The 17,845-nt window shown below is 53.5% G+C and overlaps 1 protein-coding gene across 1 annotated transcript; it reads left to right on the top strand.

Moving 5' to 3' along the window:
* Nucleotides 1-4,555: 4,555 nt before the first annotated feature.
* On the top strand, nucleotides 4,556-17,029 carry LOC132587682 (tetratricopeptide repeat protein 24-like). Its single transcript, XM_060259999.1, has 5 exons — nucleotides 4,556-5,210; nucleotides 6,424-6,639; nucleotides 8,149-8,277; nucleotides 11,597-11,718; nucleotides 16,955-17,029. Exons 1-5 carry the CDS (start codon nucleotides 4,556-4,558, stop codon nucleotides 17,027-17,029), a joined length of 1,197 nt encoding a protein of 398 aa, XP_060115982.1.
* Nucleotides 17,030-17,845: the final 816 nt, after the last annotated feature.

Here is a 17,845-nt window from a genome sequence, read left to right as displayed (position 1 = left end):
GCAGCCATCCCATAAGACCCTGCAAAGGCAAGCTGCCCGTGCAGCCACCAACAGGGGCAAACTCCCATTCCCCGCTTGTGAATGTCCCCAAAGTGCCACAAGCAGAGAACGGTGGCCGCCATTATTGTTTTTAAATGTGCCTGTCACAAAGGTCATAGTTTAGCCCAGGGGTGTCAAACATGCAGTTCGGGGGCCGAATCAGGCCCCCAAGGGCTCCTATCAGGCCCCCAAGCAACTGACTGTCATCTGCTTCCTTCTCCCTCTCTTGCTTCCATCTGCATAACAGCTTGTTCAATTGCTCAGGAGCTACAGAGCAAAACCTCCATTTTCTCCATTGGCTGAGGCTCCCCCCCCCCCCCAGTCTCCTGGGGAAGGAAGGAAAGAGCCAGAGCTTCCTTTGCCCAGTTCCCTGGATCTTATGGGAGAAATACAAAGAAAGCATCCTTAAGAGCAATGAGTGCTAACGTTTTAGGCATGTTTTAAGTTTTTTAAAATACATATTTTTGTGTTTGTCTGCGTCTTTATAAAATTTAACTCTCAGCTACCTAATCTTAAATAGGTACACACACGGCCCGGCCCGACATTGGCTCGGCCCAACCCAACATGGGCCGGCCCTCAAGGTCTCATTTATGTCAGATCTGGCCCTCATAACACATGAGTTTGACACCCCTGGTTTAGCCGGTTGGGCTTTTCTTTCTTTCTTTTTTGTATTTATAGATGTGTGTGCGTGTGAGTGTGTGCGTGCGCCAGAAATCATGGTTGCCTGACTCCTGCTGGAGGATATTCAAGGAGGTGGCTGAATAAAGCCTGCCCCTGCCTTCCCGACTGCTGGTATTCCAAGGAGGTCTCCTACCCAAGGACTTGCCAGAGTTGGCCCTGCTCAGCTTCGAAAATCTGAGGAGATTGGGCTTGTCTGGGCTATCCAGGGCGGGGCTTGGGTTCGGTTTCCTTGTGGAAGGTGTGCCTTGGAATTAGAAAACAGGACTGGGGCGGGGTCTGCCTCTCTGCCTGGGCACGAACAGGGCAGTTGCCGCGTCGCCATGGTTACTGAGGTCTCCCCCACCGGTGGGAACATCAGAGCTGCCTAGCTGTGAACGGTGAAAGCTAAATGGAGCCTCCATGATCAGAGGCAGTGAATCTCTGAATCCCTGGGAGGGAGAGAAAAACCAATCTTCCCCCCCTCCCCGTGAGTTTCCCCCAAGGTGGGGCTGAAGAGGAATAAGGAGTTCCATTTCAGCTCGAGGGTTCTCCTGTCAAAGAAGAAGAAAAATGGTTCTCCTGTCAAAGAAGAAGAAAACTGCAGATTTATACCCCGCCCTTCTCTCTGAATCAGAGACTCAGAGCGGCTTACAATCGCCTTTATCTTCTTTCCCCACAATAGACACCCTGTAAGGTGGGTGATGCTGAGAGAGCTCTGACAGAAGTTGCCCTTTCAAGGACAACTCCTGTGAAAACTATGGCTGACCCAAAGCCTTTCTAGCAGCTGCAAGTGGAGGAGTGGGGAATCCAACCCAGTTCTCCCAGATAAGAGAGCTCTGGCTGACCCAAGGCCATTCCAGCAGGTGCAAGTGGAGGAGTGGGGAATCAAACCCGGTTCTCCCAGATAAGAGAGCTCTGGCTGACCCAAGGCCATTCCAGCAGGTGCAAGTGGAGGAGTGGGGAATCAAACCCGGTTCTCCCAGATAAGAGAGCTCTGGCTGACCCAAGGCCATTCCAGCAGGTGCAAGTGGAGGAGTGGGGAATCAAACCCAGTTCTCCCAGATAAGAGTCCGTATACTTAAGCACTACACCAGACTGGCTCTCCCAGATCCTCAATCCAACTCCTTTTTTGGAAAAGGAAAAAAAAGCCACCCAGCAGCTCTAACTTAGGTGCGCACGCTGGAGTTGTGCTGCCTTCCAGACGGGTGTCAGCACCAGCCACTTTTTGTGCCCCCGGTTCCCACGTAAAGGGTGGGCAGCCCGCCAGGAGACCTGAGGGCTCAAACCAGGCGAAGCCAAACACACAGAAGCCCCCCCCCCCAAAAAAAATACCATCACCAGGAGTCAGCCATGCAGCACGATGCTCAGACCCTCCCCGGCTTCCTTTGGCCTCTGGACCTGAGCACCGCCCCAGCACCTGTTTGTTGATGGCAGCAGCGTTGTCAGGGCAGCCGCCCCAAACACCCGGCCACAGCCTAGGAAGGCAGGTCGATCCAGGCATCACCTCGCACCGTTCCCGTCCAAGACGCTGTCCTGGTGAGTGACTCTTTGCAGCCTCCTAGCACACACGGGAAGAGGCTTTGCCCTTCCAAAGGGACCACATGACTCAGACTGTCAGCAGGGTGCAGGGTTGCCATCTCCAGCTTGGGAAATGCCTGGAGACTTGGGGGTGCAGCCTAGGAAGAAGGGAGACCTCAACTGGGGTACAAGGCCATCGAGTCCACCCTCCAAAACAGCCGTTTTCTCCAGGGGGACAGGTCCCTTTTCTCTGGGAATCAAGTGTAATTCCAGATCCCACCTGGAGGTTTGGCAACAGAAGTGAGAACCACGGAGAGAGAGGGCGTTCAGGAAGGCACTGCCTCCATGGAAAACGTCCTGTAACTCAATATAACAAGTCAAACACACTCAGAATGCTTAGAAGAACACGGACGTACTAATATTAATCGTTGTACAAACAGTGGAATAATTAACAATCCACAGAACAACCGTAAGGTGGAACAGGTAAAGTGTCAGACGTAGAACACAAAGTCCTTCCTAGTAGTTATCAGACAAGTCCTTTCATGGTTTCCCCTCTATCCACACCAAAATGGATCCTGTTCCATCCACTGAAGAAGAGAATTCTGCCCCGGACAAGATGAACATTTCAGACATATATAGCCACGCAGGTAACGAGGATTTCTGTTTTTGCAAGCACCTTTATCCAAGCTGTATACCATGCAAAGAGATTTCTCATAGATCGTACACCTCTTCACGCTTCAAAGTTCCAAGCAGATTAGTAAGTCTGTGTTCTTCGAAGCATCCGAAGGGTGTTTGAGGTTCTAAAATTGAGCTACAGGACGTTTTGCACGGGGGCAGTGCCTTCCTTATCTTCCTCACCTGGAGGTTGGCAACCCGAAGAGCTGGCAAGGGGACGGTTCCTGGAGCCTCAGCCCTAAGCCAGGTGACTCTGGTTCAAATCTTGCTCTGCCCTCAATATGCCCCTACAAGAGTTCCGCAAGTAGAACCCCCCTTTCCTTTTGCTGCCTGATGGGTCTTCCCCAGGTCGCCTCTCCGGGCCTTGACTGGCGCTCTTGCATCATGCACGGGACCAGGGCGCTTTTGGGGGCACCTCCACACAGCATGCTCCGGACTAGATGGGATGAGGCTCTCGCTGCTCTTGCCCACAATGGTGTGGAGGGGGGGAGGGAGGTCGTCTGCCCTACTTGGAAAGTCCTTCCCCACCAGGCCAGCTCTCAGGGACTGGGGCGTCTCAGTTGGGAAGACTCAGGGAGGGGGTGGAATATGAACAACTGCGAAGGGGCCCACTGACCACCCCCACCCTCAAACACAACAAAACACAACACGCATCAGGTCCCCTCAACTGACAGTGCAGCTTTGGAAGATGGACTCTCTGGCATTGGACTGTTGAGGCCCCTCCCTTTCTCTCCCAAAACCCCGCCCTCCCCAGGTTCCAGCCCCCAAATCTCCAAGGATTTCCCAAGCCAGAGATGGCAACCCCACCCCATCAACAGACCCGAGGGGGGCATTCTGGGGCAAAGAGGTGTCTCCACCCGACCGGCCCCGTTCAAGCAGGAGGAGGGGGTGGGGCCAGGGGGACCTCACATGCCTGCCCCAGGAAGGGCCCAAACGGGAAGCAGGGGGGCAATCCCATGGGGGGGACACAATCTGCAGGGATTCCCCTTCCCCTTTGGCTCTTAAAACCAGCCCCGCCCACTCGTTTCCCTGTGAGATTGTGACTGATCCAGGTTTAGTCCCAAAATTCTCTTCCTCCAAAGCTGCATCTTTTATTCAGCCTGCCCAGGGATTATTTGGCTGCCAGTGGAGTGCAACTTCTTGACCGGCAGGCCCCCACTGTTCTTGCAAAACAAGATCTTCCTAACACAATCCACATTTTGTAGCAGCTGGGTGGAAATAAGGGGCCTTCCCCATGGAAGCAAGAGGGGTAGAAATTCAAGGCCTCCTTCCAGATGGACGGACAGGCCTCTGCTGTTCTGGAGAAAGTCTGGCAAGAGCGTAAAGCGCTAGAATTGCATTCAGATAAGCTGTGCCAGAGGTCAGCTGCATTTCAGAAATAATGGCCTCGATACGATACTTAATTATTTCTCAACCACTTACAGAGCCAGTTTGGCTCAAAATGTTGCACAGACACGAAAGAAGGAAAGAAAGAATCTAAAAAGAAAATCAAAGGTGGTTGATATCTATTTTTGTCTCCCTCGGCTCATAATATTACCCTCCCCCCCTTTGCTGGGGATTGCCAAATAAACCACAGTTCAAGGTGGCTGATTCCAAACTCCCGTTCACAGCACCAACGACTCCCTCCTTCCTTAGCTCCTCTTCTACAGGCATTTCCAGGAAGATGGCATCTGCTTCGGTCCAAGGCCAATCTGGGGACCAGCCGGTGTCTCCTCAAACCGAAATCCAAAGGCTGCTGAAAGCTGGAATTAAGTTCTTCCAGGACAACAAAGACCTCCAAGCTCTGGATGTGTTCAAGAAGGCCTTCCTGCTCTCCAGTCGCCTCCCGGAGCCCCTCATGCAGGCCCGGTGCCTCTTCAACCTGGGGGCTGCTTACATCGCCACCGGCAAGCCCAAGAAAGGCCTGAAGTGCACCTGGAAGGCCAAGGAAATGGGCGCCACCACGGAGAACGACGGCGACTTTTCCTTCAACATTGCGGCAGCTTACGACGCAATGAGAGAGCATGCAAAAGCTGCGGAGTTTTACCGGAAGGCCGTGAGGGAATACAAGGGCAGGAAGACCCCGAAGGTCGCAGATGCCCTGATCAAACTTGCCTACTGTTTGGCCACCATGGGCAACGCCACTTCAGCCGCTCAGTCCTTCCGCCTTGCAGGCCGGGCCTACCAAGAGGTGCAGCAACTGGAAGATGCTGCCATGGCCCTGCGGGAGGCAGCAAATTACTTCCTGAGGAGCCCAAAGTACTGCCCAGAAGATGCGCTGGAGGTTTTGCAAGCGTGCAGCCAACTATGTGTTGCCATAACCAACTTGGAATTGCTCGGTAGGTCTCAATCTAAGAACATAGGAACATAAGAGAAGCCATGTTGGATCAGGCCTGTGGGCTGTCCAGTTCAACACTTTGTGTCACATGGGGGCCAAAACCCAGGTGTCATTAGAACGTCCAGCAGCAGGATCAGATCTCTAGTAGCCCTCCCACTCTTGCCCCCAAATCTCCAAGAAGACAGAGCATCCCTGCCCCAGACATAAGAACATCAGAGAAGCCATGTTGGATCAAGCCAATGGCCCATTCAGACCATGTCACACAGTGGGCAAAAAACCCAGGCACCATCAGAAGGTCCATCAGTGGGGCCAGGACACTAGAACACCTCACTGTTGCCCCCCCCCTCCCCAAGCACCAAGAATACAGAGCATCACTGCCCCAGACAGAGTTCCAACGATAAGCTGTGGCTGATAGTCACTGATGGACCTCTGCTCCAGATGTTTCTCCAATCCCCTCTTGAAGCTGTTTATGGTTGCAGCTGCCGCCACCTCCTGTGGCAGTGAGTTCCATGTGTTAATCACCCTTTGGGTGAAGAAATTTCAGAAGCTCAGCAGGGTTGGGCCCGGTTAGTACTTGGATGGGAGACCACCAAGGAAGTTCAGGGTCATGATATGGACACAGGTAGGCAATGGCAAACCACCCCTGAACATCTCTTGCCTGAAAAAACGTCTTGCTCGCCACCTAGTGGGGCAAAATGCTAAGGGAGATAGAACTTCTGGCTGCCAGACAATTTTAGGATCTCCTGGCTGTACTAAACACCCTGCTGTATGATAATTAATTATTATGACCTACTTAGCAAGAGAGGCACAGAGAGGAGAGTTAAGCCAAATGACATTCATGCCCTAGAATAGTTGGCGGGACATCCAACGATCCCTCCATCAGCTTGCCGGGTCCCTCCTGGGGGCGGGGAGGTTGCCAGCTCCAGACTGGGAAACTCCTGGAGATTTGGGGATGGGGCCTGGGGGGAAGAGGGACCTCCGTGGGGTACAGTGGCCCAGAGCCCACCCTCCGGTGGGGAAACTGATCTCTGGAATCTGGAGAGAAGCAAGAATTCTGGGAGACCCCCAGGTCCCCCCAGAAGCTGGCATTCCGACCCTTCCAATGGGCAGGGCATTCTTTGAGCTCCATCTCCCCACCCCAGGAGGCTTTCTGCCAGGAGGGGAGTGTGAAGCCCTCCTGTGAATGACCCTCCTTCCCCCCCCTCTCTTCTCAGGCCACCTCCACAACCACCTGGGGCTGCACTACGCAGAACTGAAGCGCTTCACCCAAGCGGAGGAGCATTTTGTGGCAGCCCTGCGGCTCTGCAGGGGGCAGCACTTCTCCCTCCGCAAGAGAGCCGTCCTGCTGCAGAACCTGGGGGGCATCTACAACGCCCAGCAGGAGTCCTGGCGGGCCCTCCGGTACCACGGCGAGGCAGCCGACACTTATGGTGAGCCCCGGCAGGCGGCAGGGGCCCTGCGCTGCCCTTTGGGAGGAGGGGTCCCCACTCCAAGCACAGAAATGTGACCCTTCCCAAACTCCGCTCCAGCAACACCGAACTAAAGCCGCCTTGGGGCTCACCTGTCTATGCCCTGCTGCCTGCAGCCCTTTCAAGGGAAGGACCAAGGCTTGAACCAGCCTGTGGAAGTGCGGGGGGGGGGGCAGCTCTAAGCTCCTTGTCTGCCCCACAAGTCCCATCCTGCACCTGCCTGCAGCCATGGATGTGTTTGGAGCCAGGGAGACTGGGGGGAAGTGGCTCCACCCTCTTGGGGGTGATGGCTGACCTCTTCCAGTCAGTTTGGTGTGGTGGTGAAGTGTGCGGAGTCTTATCTGGGAGAACCGGGTTGGATTCCCCACTCCTCCTCTTGCACCTGCTGGAATGGCCTTGGGTCAGCCAGAGCTCTCTTATCTGGGAGAACCGGGCTTGATTCCCCACTCCTCTACTTGCAGCTGCTGGAATGGCCTTGGGTCAGCCAGAGCTCTCTTTTCTGGGAGAACCGGGCTTGATTCCCCACTCCTCCTCTTGCACCTGCTGGAATGGCCTTGGGTCAGCCAGAGCTCTCTTATCTGGGAGAACCGGGCTTGATTCCCCACTCCTCTACTTGCAGCTGCTGGAATGGCCTTGGGTCAGCCAGAGCTCTCTTATCTCGGAGAACCGGGTTGGATTCCCCACTCCTCCCCTTGCAGCTGCTGGAATGGCCTTGGGTAAGCCATAGATCTCTTATCTGGGAGAACTGGGTTTTATTCCCCACTCCTCCACTTGCACCTGCTGGAATGGACTTGGGACAGCCAGAGCTCTCTTATCTGGGAGAACTGGGTTTGATTCCCCACTCCTCCACTTGCACCTGCTGGAATGGCCTTGGGACAGCCAGAGCTCTCTTATCTGGGAGAACCGGGTTGGATTCCCCACTCCTCCACTCGCAGCTGCTGGAATCCCTCGGGTCACCCATAGCTCTCTTATCTGGGAGAACCGGATTTGATTCTCCACTTCTCCACTTGCAGCTGCTGGAATGGCCTTGGGTCAGCCACAGCTGTCTTATCTGGGAGAACCGGGTTTGATTCCCCACTCCTCCACTTGCAGCTGCTGGAATGGCCTTGGGTCAGCCATAGATCTCTTATCTGGGAGAACTGGGTTTTATTCCCCACTCCTCCACTTGCACCTGCTGGAATGGCCTTGGGTCAGCCAGAGCTCTCTTATCTGGGAGAACCGGGTTTGATTTCCCACTTCTCCACTTGCAGCTGCTTGCATGGAATGGCTTTGGGTCAGACATAGTTTTCGCAGAGCTGTGCTTGAAAGGGCAGCTTCTGGGAGAACTCTCTCAGCCCCACCCACCTCGCAGGGTGTCTGTTGTGGGGGGAGAAGATAAAGGAGATTGTAAGCCGCTTTGAGTCTCTTTTTCAGAGAGAATGTATAAATCTGCAGTCTTCTCCTTCTTCCTCCCTGGCATTTCTGCCTCAGGTGTGCTAGGAGAGAGGGCGGCTCAGGGCCAATGCCTCTACAACCTGGCCAGTGCCCACAGCCAGCTTGGGAACCATCATGATGCCCAGCTTCACTACCAGCAGGCGGTGGCAGCCTTTGTGGACGCAGGTAAGAGAAGGGGCTGCCCAGCCCCACCCCCCAATCTGCCAAGACCTAAAGAAGGCTGAGGAGGTGGAAGGGGGACCGCCGTCTCTGGTCCACTGGTGCCAACACATCATCTAGCCCAGCAACCTGCACTATGTAGGATATTCACGACTACCTCCCTCTTCCTGCTCCATGCCCAAAAGATGGCAGAAAACAAAAAAACACCCTCCAGGAGTTGGGTTGCCAAGTCCAGCTCAAGAACTTTGGGGGTGGAGCCAGGAGCAAGGGTGTGACAAGCATCATTGAACTCCAAAGGGAGTTCTGGCCATCACATTTAAACGGACCACATGCCTTTTAAATGCCTTCCCTCCAGTGGAAATAATGAAGGATAGGGGCACTTTCTTTGGGGCGGTCATAGAATTGGACCACTCAGTCCAAACTTTTTGAAACTCAGTGGGACTTTTGAGGAGAGGTGTTGGATGCTATACTGCAAATTTGGTGCCACTATCTCAAAAATCAGCCCCCTCAGAGCCCCAGATACCTGCAGAACAATTCTACATTTTTGCATATGGGAATCATTTTTCATAGGTCATAATGGAGTGCCCAGCAGACATTCCCTCCCCCCGGTTTCTGATGACCCTGAAGCAGGGGGAGGGCCTCCAAACTGAGGGACCCCCTGCCCCCACCTGGGGATTGGCAACCCTACCAGGATCCCTGGGCCAAACTGGCCGGGAGAAAAACGGCTGCCTGACCCCAAAGTGTCAATCAGCATTTCCCTGGGCCTGTCAGAAAGGGCCGTGAGAACGAAACCCTGATTGGTGCAGCCCTTCCTGCCCTCCTTCTCAGGATGTGGATCAGCCTTGCTGTCAGGGGGCCATCCAGCCTCTGCTCGGAAAACCTCCAAGATGGAGGCGCTGAAAATCAGGCCTCAAGAGACATTTATTTATTTATTTATTACTTTAAATTTATATCCTGCCCTCTCTGCAAGCAGACTCAGGGCGGCTTACAACATCATAAAATACAATCAATCCAATAAAACATATAAAACCATAATTTATATATATCAGCTTTAAAACCATTCTATGGCACTATTTCAGTACAGTATAGGCGGTATTGAATTCTCGACTGTGATCGCCAGCATTCTGTAAGATGTCCGGTGCAGCCCTTTTTCAAACTGCAAAAGCCTGTTTAAACAATTTGGTCTTACAGGCCCTGCAGAACGCAGACAAATCCCGCAGGGCCCAAATGGCTTCTGGGAGGGTGTTCCAAAGTTCTGGTGCTGCCACCGAAAAAGCCCTGGAGCTCGTCACACACCGCCTGGCTTCTTTTGGACCAGGGGCAGACAGCAGATTTTTTGTCCCTGATCGCAGTGCTCTCTGGGGGATATATGGGGAAAGGCGGTCCCATAGATAGGCAGGTCCCTGACCATAAAGGGCTTTGAAGGTTAATACCAACACCTTGAAGCGAACTCAAAACAACCAGTGCAGCTCCCTCAGCACTGGCCGAATGTGCTCCCATCGCGGCAGCCCCATTAACAGGCGTGCCGCAGCATTCTGCACTAGTTGTAGCCTCCGGGTTAGCACCAAGGGTAGCCCCATGTAGAGAGCATTACAGTGATCTATTCTTGAGGCGACCGTAGCATGGATTACCGTCGCTAAGTCGTTGCGCTCCAGGTAAGGGGCCAGCTGCCGCACTTGCCGAAGATGAAAAAAGGCAGATCTAACAGTGGCTGCTACCTGGGCCTCCATTGTAAGGGAGGACTCAAGAAGCACGCCTAAGCTCTTGACCTTAGGGACCGGTATCAGTGGTACCCCGTCAAGGGCCGGCAGCTGGATCTCTCCCCCCAGGTAGAGAACCTCCGTCTTCTGCCAGTTGTGCCAGACTAAAATACTGCAACCCTGTCCGATCCCCCCAAACGTCAGGGCTGGCAGGAGGGAAACTTCCTCCACCTCTGGGGGTTTGTGAACCTTCTGGCTACTATCAGAGGCTCTCTCCGGTTCCCCACTTGAGGACGTTGTTATGTGCTGCTGCCATTGGCATAGGTTAGACCGGGATGCTCCAAGAGACACCATTAGGTGGATCTGTAACTGGTTGACGGATTGCACCCAAAGAGTGCTTGTGAATGGTTCCTCACCCTCTTGGAGAGGAGTGACAAGTGGAGTGCCTCAAGGATCTGTCCTGGGACCTGTTTTGTTCAACATCTTTATCAATGATTTGGATGAAAGAATAGAGGGGATGCTTATTAAATTTGCAGATGATATGAAATTGGGAGGGGTTGCAAACACAGAAGAAGAGAGGATCCAGGATGACCTTGACAGGCTGGAAAGCTGGGCTAAAATCAATAAAATGAATTTTAACAGGGATAAATGTAAAGTTCTGCATTTAGGTAGGAAAAATCCAGTGTATGGTTATAGGATGGGGGAGACTTGTCTTAGCAGTAGTATGTGAGAAAAGGATCTAGGGGTCTTAGTGGATCATACACGGAACATGAGTCAACGGTGTGATGCGGTGGCTAAAAAGGCAAATGCAATTTTGGGCTGTATCAACAGAAGTATAGTGTCCAGACCACGTGATGGTATCACTTTACTCTGCTCTGGTAAGACCTCACCTGGAGTATTGTGTTCAGTTTTGGGCACATTATAAGGATCTAGACAAGCTGCAACGGGTCCAGAGGAGGGCGACAAAGATGGTGAGGGGTCTGGAGACCAAGTCCTATGAGGAAAGGTTGAAGGAGCTGGGGATGTTTAGCCTAGAGAGGAGGCGGCTGAGAGGTGATAGGATCACCATCTTCATGTCCTTGAAGGGCTGTCCTATAAAGGATGGTGTGGAATTGTTTTATATGGCCCTGGAAGGTAGGACCAGAACCAATGGGTTGAAATTAAATCAAAAGAGTTTCCGGCTCAACGTTAGGAAGAACTTTCTGACTGTTAGAGCAGTTCCTCAGTGGAACAGGCTTCCTCCTCGGGAGGTGGTGGGCTCTCCTTCCTCGGAGGTTTTTCAACAGAGGCTAGATGGCCATCTGACAGCAGTGAAGATCCTGTGACTGTAGAGGGAGGGGTTTGTGAGTTTCCTGCATTGTGCAGGGGGTTGGACTAGATGAACCTGGAGGTCCCTTCCAACTCTATGATTCTATGATTCACAGTAACTGAGGCTAGCAGCCCCCTGCCCCCTGCACTCTTGGGGCTGCTGGGCTCAGACGTGGGGCGGTGGGGCAAGCAGACAGACGGCCTCCCTGCCACTGCTTGACTTGGAGCCCAGCACCCTGCTCCCGGGGCTCTTGGGACATTTCTGCACACACCCCCCTCAGCCAAGCGCTGACCCCCGTCTCCTTCCCTCCCTCCAGGTGACTCTTATGGGGAGGCCCAGGGATGCGAAGGGCTGGGGACCGCCCATTTCTGCCTGGGCCACCCGGATCGGGCCGTCCAGTATTACAAACAAGCGCTGGCTCTGTTTGAGAAGTCAAAGGTACTTTGCTCTTTGGGTGGCTCTGTTTGCTTGGCACACAGGAGAGACCGGGGCGGGGGGACTGAGAGAGGGAGGCCCCCCTGGCAAACTGCCTCGACACCCCTTCCTCCCTTTACACGCAGAAGTGCCCATTCACATCCCGAGGCCTAGAGAAGAAAATGCTGCTTGGCTCTCTTTTCTCATCAGGACAAAACTCTCCACCCAAACTCTGCTTCCGGCTCCTGACTCAAAGGCCAAGGAAGGGACCTCAGGAGAGGGAGACATTTCCCCAAGGCCTCGCCAGCCTCCAATTCGAAATTCAAAGATCATTTGAGGATCAAACCTGAACCGTTCTCCAGTCAGCCGGGGGGGGGGGGTTATCTGCATGCAGCACCTGGGAGCCGTTGCCGCCCGTCAGATATGAAGCAGATGAAAGCGTCTGAGACTCTCCCTTTGAGTTGCCCCCTTGGAGTGGGTCCAACAGGCAGAACTGCAATCCGCTGGCTGCTCAGAACAGCAATCCCCATCCCTAGTTCAGCAACCAAGTCTCTGGGACAGCCCGAAGAAGACTTAGAATCATAGAGTTGGAAGGGACTTCCAGGGTCATCTAGTGCAATTTCTCCTTCATGTGGAGAGGGGTGCTGCCCAGAGCAGAAATGGCACACAACTCATAAGAACAGAAGAGAAGCCATGCTGGATCAGGCCAATGGCCTATCCAGTCCAACACTCTGTGTCACATAAGAACATAAGAGAAGCCATGTTGGATCAGGCCAATGGCCCATCCAGTCCAACACTCTGTGTCACAGAAGAACATAAGAGAAGCCATGTTGGATCAGGCCAATGGCCCATCCAGTCCAACACTCTGTGTCACAGAAGAACAGAAGAGAAGCCATGCTGGATCAGGCCAATGGCCTATCCAGTCCAACACTCTATGTCACAGAAGAACATAAGAGGAGCCATCTTGGATCAAGCCAATGGCCCATCCAGTCCAACACTCTGTGTCACAGAAGAACATAAGAGAAGCCATGTTGGATCAGGCCAGTGACCCATCCAGTCCAACACTGTGTTACAGAAGAACATAAGAGAAGCCCTGTTGGATCAGGCCAGTGGCCCATCCAGTCCAACACTCTGTGTCACAGAAGAACATAAGAGGAGCCATCTTGGATCAGGCCAATGGCCCATCCAGTCCAACACTCTGTGTCACAGAAGAACATAAGAGAAGCCATGTTGGATCAGGCCAGTGACCCATCCAGTCCAACACTGTGTTACAGAAGAACATAAGAGAAGCCCTGTTGGATCAGGCCAGTGGCCCATCCAGTCCAACACTCTGTGTCACAGAAGAACATAAGAGGAGCCATGTTGGATCAGGCCAGTGGCCCATCCAGTCCAACACTCTGTGTCACAGAAGAACATAAGAGAAGCCATGTTGGATCAGGCCAATGGCCCATCCAGTCAACACTCTGTGTCACAGAAGAACATAAGAGAAGCCCTGTTGGATCAGGCCAATGACCCATCCAGTCCAACACTGTGTCACAGAAGAACATAAGAGAAGCCCTGTTGGATCAGGCCAATGGCCCATCCAGTCAACACTCTGTGTCACAGAAGAACATAAGAGGAGCCATGTTGGATCAGGCCAATGGCCCATCCAGTCCAATACTCTGTGTCACAGAAGAACATAAGATGAGCCATGTTGGATCAGGCCAGTGGCCCATCCAGTCCAACACTCTGTGTCACAGAAGAACATAAGAGAAGTCATGTTGGATCAGGCCAATGGCCCATCCAGTCCAACATTCTGTGTCATACAGTGGCCATAACCCAGGTGCCATCAGGAGGTCCACCAGCAGGGACAGAAATCCAGAAGCCCTCCCACTGTTGCCCCCCATACACCAAGAAGACAGGGCTTAGGAACATAAGAGAGGCCGTGTTGGATCAGGCCAGTGGCTCCTCCAGTCCTGCACGCTGTGTCACATGGTGGCCAAAATCCAGGGGCCATCAGGCGGTCCACCAGCAGGGGCAGAACTCTGTTCGGCAGCTTCCAAAGGGGAGCTCCCGCCCCCACTCTGGCCAGAGACTTCTGGAGTGGCACAAGGCAGCGTCTCCATCCATGGCCAAGGGCAGATTCTTGTCCCTCTCGGCTTGCAGTGGCTCTTTGGGGGGGGGGGGGTGCTAGCTAACTGAGGCCACCAGCAGGCCGGGGCGAAATGGCCTGCAGCACACATTGCTCTGTGCTGGCTGGAAGTGCCAGGGCTGACCTGGGCACCTCTGAGAGAGCCAGGAGCTCCACACCGCCTGAGACCTTTTCTGAGCAGTTTCAGGGCTTTGGGAGGCAATTGCTTTGCTGGAAGTCTGTCCCGCTCCACCCCTTCTCAACGGCAGATGAACGACAACGTCTTCCCCGTCCTTTTCGACACGTTCTGCAGCTGTTTCCATTCCAGAGCAACGCCTTCTGCGGCACCCGGCTCGAGCATCACTTTGCGAATTAATTACCAGAAAAGCGACTCCGCAGCACCCGTCACTCATCTCTTCATCTCAACGGGCAGGTGCGCCATTTAGTTAAGGGAGCAGGACTGAGCGTGTCATGGAAGGGGCTCTCCCAAACTTGGCAGGGCCTCCGAAGCTCCCAGCCACCCCTCTCGGGCAGGAGAACCGCTGGACGGTCTGGGAGGGGAACACCCACACCCTGTCTCCCTTGCAGACGCAAGCTTTGTTCAAAGGGCAGCCCCACAGAAGAGGTGGAAGCAGCCTGTCTTTTTTCCACGCATCTCTTTCTGCAGCACACGCTGCGATCTAGAGATCAGAGCCAGAAGGACAGGCACACAAGCGCAACCGCCCAGACTTTGTTTCTGCTTTCCTGCAAACTCTCCCTGCCAGCAAACTTCACACAAGTCAGACTTTAAGAGAGATGCTTTTTCCTCCTTTTGCAACACAACGCCCAGGAGAGCCCAGAAATAACAGCCGCGGGATGAGTAGGCCTTCCAGCCCTGCTTCCTCCCAGAAGCTGAAAGGGCAGAGAAACGCCAGCACAAATTGGGTCCCTGGTCCCTGATGTAGCCCAGAGGGCTTCCTGTGCCTGCCCCCAGAGGCTACATCCCCCCACCACCCAGAAAGGGGGAGGGGATCAACAGTGAAGCATGAGAACAGAAAGCCTCCCCACCAGTAGAAGAAGAAGATGTTGGATTTATATCCCACTACAAATCTCAGAGTCTCAGAGCGGCTCACAATCTCCTCTACCTTCCTCCCCCACAACAGACACCCTTCGAGGTGGGTGGGGCTGAGAAGGCTCTCACAGCAGCTGCCCTTTCAAGGACAACTCCTGCGATACCTATGGCTGACCCAAGGCCATTCCAGCAGCTGCAAGAGGAGGAGTGGGGAATCAAACCCGGTTCTCCCAGATAAGAGTCTGTGCACTTCACCACCACACCAAAGACAACCTCTGCCAGAGCTCTGGCTGACCCAAGGCCATTCCAGCAGCTGCAAGTGGAGGAGTGGGGAATCAAACCCGGTTCTCCAAGATAAGAGAGCTCTGGCTGACCCAAGGCCATTCCAGCAGCTGCAAGTGGAGGAGTGGGGAATCAAACCCGGTTCTCCCAGATAAGAGAGCTATGCCTGACCCAAGGCCATTCCAGCAGCTGCAAGTGGAGGAGTGGGGAATCCAACCCGGTTCTCCCAGATAAGAGAGCTGTGGCTGACCCAAGACCATTCGAGCAGCTGCAAGTGGAGGAGTGGGGAATCCAACCCGGTTCTCCCAGATAAGAGAGCTCTGGCTGACCCAAGGCCATTCCAGCAGCTGCAAGTGGAGGAGTGGGGAATCCAACCCGGTTCTCCCAGATAAGAGAGCTCTGGCTGACCCAAGGCCATTCCAGCAGCTGCAAGTGAAGGAGTGGGGAATCAAATCCGGTTCTCCCAGATAAGAGAGCTGTGGCTGACCCAAGGCCATTCCAGCAGGTGCAAGTGGAGGAGGGGGAATCAAACCTGGTTCTCCCAGATAAGAGAGCTCTGGCTGACCCAAGGCCATTCCAGCAGCTGCAAATGGAGGAGGGGGGAATCAACCCCGGTTCTCCCAGATAAGAGTCCTCTGCACACTTCACCACTACACCAAACTGGCGCATCAACAACAGCCCCATCTTATTAACTTTGCATAGACTGATTTACAGCATTTTTAAAGAAATGGTTTAAGAGGGATCGATAACAGCTCCTCAGGCCATCCCCCCCAAAGAATGCTGCCATGGAAACTGGCAAAGCAGAGGAGGGGGGGGGGTATTGTGCTTGTGCACAGGCAGGGAACATGGTTTGGATTCCCGGGAAGAGCAGGGGAATCAGGGCCCAGAAAAGCAGGAAGTGTTGCTGAAGGGCAGCAGAGCGGGAGGGGTTCCCAGCCATGATGGGAGGGGGGGGTGCCTCTTCGAAGTCTCCCTCGCCAAGGGGGTGGTGGTGGTGGCTGGGGGGGGGGCAGGAAAGCAGGAGGCAGGTCCAGGGCTGCCCAAGCAAGGGGCACTCATCGCCTCCTGAGGGAAGTTCGCCCCTTTCAGAGAGCATGACCTGACCGACTCTAAACCCAGGGTGTCGAACTCATCTGTTATGAGGGCCAGATCTGACACAAATGAGACCTTGTTGGGCTGGGCCATGCCAGGTTGGGCCAGGCCATGTGTGTACCTATTTAAGATTAGGTAGCAGAGATAAAAACTTTATAAAGGACACAGACAAACACAATTAAATATATTTTAAGAAAGACCCTTAAAACATGCTTAAAACATTAGCAATTGTTGGTATTTAAGGTGCTTTCTTTATATCTCTCCCGTGGGATCCAGGGATTTGCGCAAAGGAAGCTCTGGCTCTTCCTTCCTTCTTTCCTTCCCCAGGCAACCAGGAGGGGGAAGGAAGATAGGTTTGGCTCAGAAGTTCTGCTGTGCGATTGAGAGAGCCTGTAAAAACAAGCTCTGCCTTCTCCCCTAAGGGAGGAGCCTCAGCCAACGGAGAAAATAGAGGCTTTGCTCTGTAGTTCCTGTGTGATTGAGCAAGTCTTGCAAAGCAAGCTGTGATGTAGAAGAAAGCAAGAGATAGAGAGAAGGAAACAAACAAGAGCCAGTTGCTTGAGGGCCTGATAGGAGCCCTCCAGAGGCCTGATTTGGCCCCCAGACTGTATGTTTGACACCCATGCTCTAAAGTGGAGATATTGGAGACTGAACCTTCCCATGTTCCATGGATCTCTTGCACCGGTTCTCTCCTGATTCTCTTTCCTCTCTCCTTCCATGAACAGGAAGCATCTGATGTCCCCCGAGAACGAATCCTGGAGAAACTGGCTGATGTCACCAACTATCGAGAGACTCTCTGAGGTCGCAGTTCCCACATTGGTGGTTTTGTCTGCCCAGGAGTTGATGTAAGGATGGGGCAGGCAACTGGGGGGGGTGGGGTGGGCACAAGAACCTTGAAAGTGCCATCCAAGGCGTGAGCATGCCAAATATCCAGCTGGTGGGGGGAGGGCAGGGGTGGCCCAGAAACTTCCATTTTTGGTCCTTCGGATCAGAGGGGCAGGTGTTGGAAGGAGGAGCCGAACCAGCCAGGGCTGAAGCCTGGAGATGAATTGGAACTGGGCACCCGAGGAGGGCAAGGCAAAGATCCAACTGTGCCACACTACTCAGAGAAATCCCTTTGTGGCACTGCGGTGGGAAGGGGGCTGTCGACACCCCTAAAAGGGCCGGATCAAGCTGGTTTAGAGACACGAACCTCTAGGAGATTCTGCTCCTGGCTACCTGAAGAGGGCAAATCTTGGGTGGCTGTCCCCAAACAGCCCCAGAACAAAACCAGAGAGCTGGCCGGGACCCCAGCTGCAAAAAATCCAGGGCCTCACACTCCGGACCCTGTTGGCAATGGGAGGGGGGAACACTTCCCTTTAGGTTTACCAATCCCCAGGAAGGACTAAATAAATCAAAACCACTCTGTGAAAAGTATTATTACAAAATGTAATTCATACAAGGAAAAAAGTGTATATCAGCGACCTCATCATTTTACATACCACATGTGCATATTTATGCACATATACACAACAGTGTGCAAATAGTCCAAATCATAAATAAGTCCAAATCATAAATCCAAAAAGAGCTCCAATGGACCGCTAGCAGAGTAAAGCCCGTTTCAGATGGCCAGGTCC

The sequence above is a fragment of the Heteronotia binoei genome, chromosome 19 (assembly GCF_032191835.1).
Source record: "Heteronotia binoei isolate CCM8104 ecotype False Entrance Well chromosome 19, APGP_CSIRO_Hbin_v1, whole genome shotgun sequence".
Lineage (NCBI taxonomy): Eukaryota > Metazoa > Chordata > Lepidosauria > Squamata > Gekkonidae > Heteronotia > Heteronotia binoei.
Note: the sequence above shows the minus strand (reverse complement) of the source record. Positions and strands in the feature narration are given on the sequence as shown.

Coding starts and splice junctions, on each gene's coding strand:
- LOC132587682 (XM_060259999.1), top strand. CDS start 4,556: ATGGCATCTGCTTCGGTCCAAGGCCAATCTGGGGACCAGCCGGTGTCT. Junction 8,278..11,596: donor GGCAGCCTTTGTGGACGCAG/GTAAGAGAAGGG, acceptor CCCTCCCTCCAG/GTGACTCTTATGGGGAGGCC. Junction 11,719..16,954: donor CTCTGTTTGAGAAGTCAAAG/GTACTTTGCTCT, acceptor TTCCATGAACAG/GAAGCATCTGATGTCCCCCG.